Consider the following 9,017-nt stretch of genomic DNA (forward strand, 5'->3'; position numbering starts at 1 on the left):
CTTATCTAAACATCAACTTACACAGTTCTACTGATATTCCTGGAGTACTGTTTAAATTTCATTGAAAACACAGCAAAAGTAAATGTCAGTATCTATGAACTTAAGAAGCCAGGAAATTTTGTCTTCCCAGGCTTGTATATACTTAATAACAACACAATTCTGAATGGTTCACTCTTTCTAAAAATGCGCTTTTGGTACATCATTGTATTTCTATTTCATCTGAAATTTAATTTGAGAGCTGAATTGCTTTTTTCCCTTTTCAATTGATTCTTTCCTCCCCTCCCCCCAAATTAATTTCTTTAGGGACCTGAGAAATCTTAAAGGATAGGATTTAAGTTTTTGTGTTTTAGCAGCTCATTTTTAAGCTATGTGAACTCTGGACATATTTAATTAAAGGCTACGGAGAAATAGTCACATTCTGTCATGAATTCACTTCTTCACACATCACACATAATGGCAATCAGGTACAGAATAAAACAATGTATGGCATCTCAAAAAAAGTCCAGTTGCATTATATCTCTTGGGAACTTAATTTCCTTATCTGTAAAATGTAAAAAAAAAAAAAAAAAAAAAAAAAGGATAGGACTAGATCAGAGATTCTTTAGTTGAGATTCAGAATTTTTTTTTGGCAATATATTTTGATAACTATATTTCTATATAATTGGTTGGTTGCTCTCATAATTTTATGTATTTTATTTTATATATTTAAAAATCTGTTTTTTTCCTGTGAAAGGATCTATAGCTTTATCAAACTACCCAAGGGATTCATGACACAGGGAAGGTTGAAAACTCCTGGGCTAGATAGTCCCCTTCACCTCTATATCCTGTAATTCTTCTTCCCTGAAAGTTAGGGAGAGACTTTGGAGATCATCTGGGTCAAATTTATTTAAAAGATGGAGAAACTAGACAGGCAATTACTAAGCAAGGTCATAATGCAATTAAGTAGCAAAGCAAGGATTAAAACTCAAGTCACTTGGCTCCAATGTTCTTTTCTGTACCCCAAACTCCCTGGAGAAATCCAGAATATAACACATCAGATACCTAAAAGTTCAATTTACCTGAGAGTTAATTTCAATGTAATCCCAGAAATACATTTAATGTCTCCTCTCTTTCCACAAAGAATCTTCTAGGATTGATGGCAGTACAAATAAGCAGAAGTGACTTTTTTCTTTTTATGTCCATTGTTGAGTCCCCATTTCTTCAATCCAGATGTTTCAGGATTCTTTGTTCCATGTCTACTCCCAACCTTCCTGACTTATAGTTAAATAGCTGATACCAAGAGGGTGATTGCAGAGAGAGAGGCCTTTTTTGATCCAAAATGTCTCCCTTGGCTTGACCAAGAGAGTCATTAATGGATTAAATACAGATGGAGACTAGGAGACATTTTTCTCTGGCCTCTAGAATATATTTATTTTGCCTGGGAAATGAGGGATAGCCTTAGTTGGGGGAAGGATTAGGAAGTCATTTCTCATCTTGCTCTTTCCCATTAGCACAGATGAAGTTATCAGGTGTGCTCATTAGAAGGCGCTTACCTTTAAGATCTGATCGGTTTTCATCATGGTTTCTCCTTCCACTCAAGCACATCATCACCCCATTCACACCTTCTCATCCTGAATGATTCTCATCTCTGGTCAAATACTGATCCATTATACCAGACACTTTCACCACATGACTGCTTTTCTTCTGGAAGACATCTGCCTATGCAGGATAGGTTGAAGGGCACTTTAAAGACTCCATTTAAAAATATCTTCTTCTCTGAAGCTTGAAATTCCACAATTAGAGTCATTCACACATGCTAAACGTTATCCTCTCTCTACATTTCTCTTTTTATATGCAAATACTCCAGGGAGGGATAACACATCAAATTTGGGAAGGAAGGAAGGAAGGAAGGAAGGAAGGAAGGAAGGAAGGAAGGAAGGAAGGAAGGAAGGAAGGAAGGAAGGAAGGAAGGAAGGAAGGAAGGAAGGAAGGAGAGAGGAGAGGAGGGGGAAGGAAGGAAGGAGGGAGGGAGGGAAGGAAGGAGAAAAAGAAGGGAGGGAAAGAGGAAATAAGTAATTCTTAAATGGCTCTTGGGACTTGGCTCTTTTCAATAAGGCAATTCAAGGCAATTACAAAATATTTGTGATGGAAAGTGCCAGTCACATCCAAAGACAGAATTATAGAGACTGAATATGGATCAAAGCATAGTATTTTCACCTTTTGGTGTTATTGTTGTTTGTTTGCCACTTCCTACAGGAAGCTTCTTCTAATTTCTCCCTATGAACTATTGTCCCTCTTAAAATTACTTTACATTTGCTTGATCTATATTGTGTATATATATATATATATATGTATGTATGTATGTATATATATATACATATATATATTATATTTTATATATATATATTCAATTTCCCCCAATAGAATGTAATTTTCTTGATGGCAAAGATTTTTGATTTTCTATTTTTTGAACCATCAGACTGTGAGTTCCTTGAGGGTAGGGCTTTCTTTTGCTTTTTTTTTTTTTGTCTGCCTAGTGCTAAACACAGTGTCTGGCACAGAGTAGGTATTAAATAAGTGTTTACTAATTGTTATTTGTTCTTTGTGTTCAGTTTTGACATGTAAAGTCTCACCGTTTTTCACAATTGGTACCTTCAAACTAAAGTCTTTTCCAAGTTTCTAACTTTTATGATGTTACAAAACTTAGAGGTGAAAAGATCCAATATCTTATATGATAGATTAAGAAATTGAACCCAAAAAAGCGAAGCTAACTTGCCCAAGTTGACAGAAGGTATAAGCAGCAGAATTATTGTTTGAATCTAGTTCTGCTAACTCCAAATCCAATGATTTTTCCTTTTTTTCTTCTTTCTTTTTTTTGCAAGGTAATTGGGATTAAGTAATTTGCTTAGTGGGATTTTCACACAAATAGTAGGTGTTAAGTGTCTGAGGCTGGATTTGAACTCTGGTCATTCTGATTCTAGGGCCAATGCTTTATCCACTGAGCTATCTAGCTGCCCCTGTAGTCATCTTTGTAATACTCTTGTTGTCCAGGGTCCTTCTGTGTCTGATTCTTATCGTCCAGATTGCTTCCTTGAATTTTGGACTCATTACCTGTTTAAATCTTAAATTCTTGCCTGATCCTTTAAACCATCCTTGAGTCCCTGGCTTGAGCCAATTACCTGGGAATGATCTTCAGTATCTGTATTACCCCAATTCAAGATTACTTGCCTAGTTCTACTGATTCCTCTTGGGTCTAGATTTCTTTGAAGTCCATGCAGTTTTGTACCCCTATCTTAAATAGATTAACATCTTGTTTCTAATACAAAATTTTATATGTGTAGTATGCCCCAGGAATCACACTATATCTATAACTGACAAAGGGAATTTCTTTAGAGATAATTCTCTACACAAATGAAATGATAGTTTGAGATCTCCCTCTCTTTCCCATTCCTCTCCAAGCTCCATTTTGTTACAAGTCTCCTGCATCTGGGATCTATTTCTACTGCCCATGGACTGACAAGATGTCACTAAAGAATCAGCACTCTTTTTTAAAAAAACTACTAACATGGCCCATTCTCTCACAAATCTTTTCTAATCTTAATTAGCATCGCTGGATTCTTTCAATTAAAAAAAGAGGCACAAGAGAGGAGGGAGACTGAATTCATGCCTTTCTTTAGTGTAATGAGAAAGTACCAAATAAGATTTCCAAGTGTTTGTGGAGAAGGACAAATTAGAATCATGAAATGATATTTCAACAAAAATGCAATTTAAGAAACATTTATTAAGCATCTATTATATATATACATAGTATTAGTTACTAGGGAAATATAAAGACAAAAATTAGCATTGAATGTCCTTGAATCTCTAACATCCTACTTCAGCTATATAACATATAAGCAGAGAAGAAAATGTAAAACACTTTGAGGAGGGCAAGATGGGGGGACAAATGAGGGAATCAGAAAAAGCTTTATGAGAGAGATCACACCTAAGTACCATCCTAGAAGGATGAGAAAAATCTAACATATGAAGATGAGGATAGAGTACAGTCAGACCTGGGAGACAGATGGCCCATGTGAGGATCTGGGGTTAGGAGAAGCAATAATGAATTTAGGGAAGAGTTAAACTGGAACAGAAGAGTATGTGAAGTATGTACTTGAGCACAGAGTATGCCAAGTACTCCTGGACAAACTGTAATGATTTAAAAAAAATTTTTTTTGGAATTTTGTTAAAGTTTATTGTCTCATTGTTAAAGTTTATATTTTTAAAGTCAAGTTTTGTTTTTAATTTTTAAAATAAATTTTAGCTTCTTTAGTTTGTGTGTTCAATAAATATTCACTTGTAAAAATAAAAATTATTCTGGTATGCAACCAAATGAAATATGCTATACCCACCTAGAGTATAAAGTCAAGTAAAATAAAATGTCTATAGAATGCTAGACAGAGAGAGTTCACAGTTTATTTTAGAAGCAAGAGGGAGTCACTGAAGACATTTGAATAAGGGAGTGACAGACTAATGCCTTAGGAAGACTATATTGATGTTGTGTTAAGATGGATTGGAGCAGGGAGAGACTAGAAGACATAAACCAATTACCAGGGTATTAGAGTAGAAACAGAAATTCTAATATAAATATTCCAAGCACTACTAGCCTTGCTGGAGAGGAGATAGACATTTGTGATAATATTCTTTTCTGACTAAAAAGTAGATGTTTATGACCATTCTAATAAATCTAAACAATTATGATACCAGGCACACAAGATTTAGACAATTTTCAAAGACACTAGTTAAAGGAAAAATATTTTACAATATATTTCATTTAATAACATTTCAAGGTTAATTATAGCTTGGTGATGGGAGGAAGACTACATAAACAAATCAGGTCATGTATTTGCCTGGAAGATTCATTTATCCCATCTTTCTACTTTCCTTTTTTTTTCAGCTGCTCTACAAAGTAATCGTTGCAAGCCACTGTCAGAGCAGCCACCATAACAACAAACTCATTAAAGTCTACTTCATTGTCTTTATTGGCATCCAGGTCCTTCATAATCTTGTCAACCAACTCTGGATCTTTCTGGCACTGAAAAGAAAGAAAGAAAATTCCAGTTCTCAAATTTGGCCTGGGAGGGGTATGGGGTGGAGGAGGGAGGACCCACACAATAGCTCACAAATGCCATCTGGTATTTACAGCTGGTATTTACATTGAAAATTTCATCATCCTAAGACATTTTCCATGTGCGTGGCGGTGTCCTTGGTGCTGAACACCCTGATTTAGACAGACCCAGTCCCACCCTCTCAGACTTTATCATCATAGCTCAGATTGGAATGAACACAAAAGCAATCTCCCCAATACAATACAGAGAAGAAAATAGTTAATATCATAGTCACCTACAGGGTATTTTCAGGATGCAAAAGACATCTATGTTTGGGAGAGAGCCATTTTCATATATATATTTGGGTTTTGAAAAGATGAAGGTACATAGAGAAGCCTATCTCTTCTCTGACTAGTGTTTACTTTATTGTAATTCATTTTCTCCAATTGTGAATAAGGTCTTAGAATCATGGGATCATAAATGGAAAGCAAAGACAGACTTTAGAAGTCATCTCATCCACTTCTTTCATTTTTTACCGACAAGGGAACTATATGACTTTCCCAAGGTCATATTGGCAGTAAACCAGGGTTTTAACTCAGGTTCTGTGATCCCCAAGTTGAGGGATTTTCCTACTATACTCTACTGTCTCCTTTCTTACATAATATTATTGACTACTACTTATAAAGCCTGTAAAACTTATATTTGATCAAAATCAGCTTGACAAAAATTAATTGGTCCTAAAATGCATTGATGTACTAAGTCTGAATTTCACCTCTTGGGTGTCTAGTCTTTAGTGTCATGCAATGAAGGAACTTGGTTAAAAATTTAAAATAAAGCAATATTCCAGACATCCCAGTGCCTAGCATAGGACCTTGTACATAGTAAGTACCTAACAAATACTCACCAAATTGCACCCAATCTTGAAGAAGGATCATGTAGAAAACTATACCTTGTTTTTTAAAATTCATATTAAACCTGAGTCACTAAGCACAAAATGCACCAACTACATCACAAGATCCATATAATTACTAGTCACATTTCAGAAGTGTTTTAAAGATTTACAAAATTCTTTACACATAATAATATCTTGTCTAAGCATCCTAATTGTGTTCAGATCAATTCAAGGCAGCTCCCCTAATGCCACAAGATATGATTTTTTCCTCAGGACAGTGCTGCAATCTGTTAATAGAAGATCTTCTCCATAGATTTATTGAACTGTACCAATTTAAGAAGAGTATCTATTTGTTATGCACCTGGTCTCCTGAAGTGGCTCATATGCCAGACACACCCCCAGCTATTGATTCCAATCAGCTTGTGCCAAGTTGACGCAGCTTTCCAAATCTTAGTCATTCACTACACAAAATTGACTTTTTTCCCCTCTCTCTTCTAAGAAAGCCTATATTTTAATCAACTGAAGAGCAAGCTACACGAAATGTCACCATACATAACTTAAATTTTGGTATAGCTAAATCATACCCAATACAATTTTGCTACCAGCTAGGCACGATTTCCTGCTCTATGGGTTAAATTGCCAACAGGATGACAGGATTATCAATCAATTCATCAAAAAGCATTTATCCTCTGCAATATTCCAGGAACTATGTTGGATGCTGGAGACACAAATGCAAAAAAGAAGAAGCAATCCTTGAATTCAAAAATTTATACTCCATCTGGTGAAACAATAAGTACATATGTAAGCAGAAATAAAAAGTTTTAAAAGTCAGTATAAAGTCATTTCAGGTAAAAACACTAACATCTGGAAAGGTCTAACAAGGTTTCATGAAAAAAGGGATGGGGAGCTGAGTTTCAAAAAAGTCTAGGGATCATAGGTTTAGAATTGGTAGGTAACATTAGTAATCTTTCACTTTCAACTTTCTCCTCTTCTTGCACTGCTCAAAAATGTATGGTGGAAAAAGCATTGCTTCTAAAAAGATATAGATTTAAAGTCTGCCTCTAATACTACCTATATGACCTTAGTCAAGTCTTTGCTCTCCCTGGGCCTCAATTTTCTCATCTACAAGATAGAGAGGTTGGACAAGAAGGTCCCCAATGTCCCTTTAAGTTCTAAGTCTGTAACCCAGAAACTGAAAGGACTTGAGGGTAGGTAGATGGAAGAAGTCTTAGGTTAGACTCTAACCACATGTATATGAAATGCACACATACTTGATGCTGGGCTTTTGGGAGAAAAAATATCTAGTTATCTATCCATCCTTCTATCATATCTATGTCTATTCCTCTCTCTCTTTATCTCTCTCTCTCTCTCTCTCTCTCTCTTTTCTTCCTTGCCTATTTTTCTCTATCTCAATATGTGTGTATTTGAAGCTCCAGGACCAGTTGGCATATTGTCAAATTACAAGGACATACAATTCTCATCCTTGGAACTGTCTTCATTTACCTCCAATTGGAAAGAAAAAAAAGTCTCACTTACTGATAGGAAGTCAGTGAGCTCACTCTGGAGCAGCATCTTCAACTCCCCCTTGTTGAGCTTGAACATGTCTCCTTCTTTGCTGGAGTAACAGTGGAAGATTTTAATGAGGGTATCCATGGCTTTCTCCAGCTGAGTAGGCATGGCAGTCAACAGGACTAGCACCAACCTGAAACTCCAAGCAAGCCTGATGGAAGGTGACCAAAGCAGATGGTGAAAACTCGAAACTGCTGTGAAAACAGAATATTCCAGTAGAGCCCCTAGACATTCAAGCAAATGAGGGGGTATTTGTCAGACTTTAGTAATCATTTTAATACTGAAAAATAATGGTTATATGAGTGGGCTTGGGATTTGCTTCCCAAAGTATACCCTTTATAGATTTGTTCTGCAAGTTAGTCAACAAGCAGTAATTACACAATCATTCAGAAACAAAGATCTTTCCTCCCCACCAAAGAAGAATATATTTAACTTCATACCTTTTTGGCAATACACTCCTGTATCAACAGATAGTTACAACTAACTCTATCTGCATTTGATAGGAGTTCCACCCAGCACACATCAGCTCCCCTGGTGAATGGATGAAAATCATCAATAACAAGAGATGCAACTAAGGGAACCTCCTCTTTGTTATTTGTCTAGAATGAGCAGGTGAGCACCCCACTGCCTCATGTGGCCATGAGGGAAGGGCTGGAAGTCCTTTGCCTACATCTGGTTGGAGGTGGGGAGGAGAAAGAAAGGGAAAAGAGGAAGCCTGACCTACCATTAAAACACAAGCGTCAGAAATGCAATTAGTTGCTAGGAAGTTGATGACTAGGAAGATAGCTAAATATAGAGAAGAGGTGAAGGAAAAACTGTTTTGCTCAAACCTGAAGAGACCTTGGCAAAACTAAAGGCAAGCTTATAGTAATGAAATCCTAAGCAGCAGCTTATAGTTCAAAAGATCATGAAATGAATGCACAGAAAAGAAAGTTGAAGATATCATGAAACAATTCTAGAAATCATTTATTATATTTTGGAAAATTGACTTTCTATCTACTATAAAATTTAGTGATCCCAAGAAGAGGGAAAAAGCCCCTTTTTTTTCTTTTCTTCCATGCAATTCCAAGGTGGGCTTCTTTATAAAGGGAAGGAGGGATGCTGGCTTTCTATTTAGGCCTGAAACAGCTGACTTCCACAAATATTTGGATTTAGTGATTAAAAACAATATTGAATGGCCTGTCAGTTAAACAATATGTATTATACTGTTGGTACTATTTACTGGGCAAAGTAACTAAGGGTTGGACAGAAAATCTACTCTTAGGGAAGAATTAAACCCAATCAAGATTAGCTACACAGAAGAGATTATATCTATTTTAATGCTTCAAAGGACTTGTGATTTCATTAGAATAGGTTCATCTTCCACCAAAACTACTCTTGTGGTCCCACTCAAAAAAGCATAATCACCTCGGTTGCCATCATCTGGAGACAAACTTCTCTAAATTTTGCACATTACCCTGGATGGTATTTTTCCTAGCTTAACAGAGTCT

General features: G+C 36.0%; 1 protein-coding gene across 1 annotated transcript; it reads right to left on the minus strand.

The window, feature by feature from the left end:
- Window positions 1–3,740: 3,740 nt before the first annotated feature.
- Window positions 3,741–7,745, minus strand: S100Z (S100 calcium binding protein Z). The gene is made up of 2 exons (XM_051980066.1): window positions 7,495–7,745; window positions 3,741–5,053 (listed from the first exon to the last, which is right to left on the minus strand). Exons 1-2 carry the CDS (start codon window positions 7,633–7,635, stop codon window positions 4,895–4,897), a joined length of 300 nt encoding a protein of 99 aa, XP_051836026.1. The 5' UTR covers window positions 7,636–7,745; the 3' UTR covers window positions 3,741–4,894.
- Window positions 7,746–9,017: the final 1,272 nt, after the last annotated feature.

The sequence above is a fragment of the Antechinus flavipes genome, chromosome 1, assembly GCF_016432865.1.
Source record: "Antechinus flavipes isolate AdamAnt ecotype Samford, QLD, Australia chromosome 1, AdamAnt_v2, whole genome shotgun sequence".
Classification (NCBI taxonomy): domain Eukaryota; kingdom Metazoa; phylum Chordata; class Mammalia; order Dasyuromorphia; family Dasyuridae; genus Antechinus; species Antechinus flavipes.

Coding starts and splice junctions, on each gene's coding strand:
- S100Z (XM_051980066.1), bottom strand. CDS start 7,635: ATGCCTACTCAGCTGGAGAAAGCCATGGATACCCTCATTAAAATCTTC. Junction 5,054..7,494: donor AGCTCACTGACTTCCTATCA/GTAAGTGAGACT, acceptor CTTTCTTTTCAG/TGCCAGAAAGATCCAGAGTT.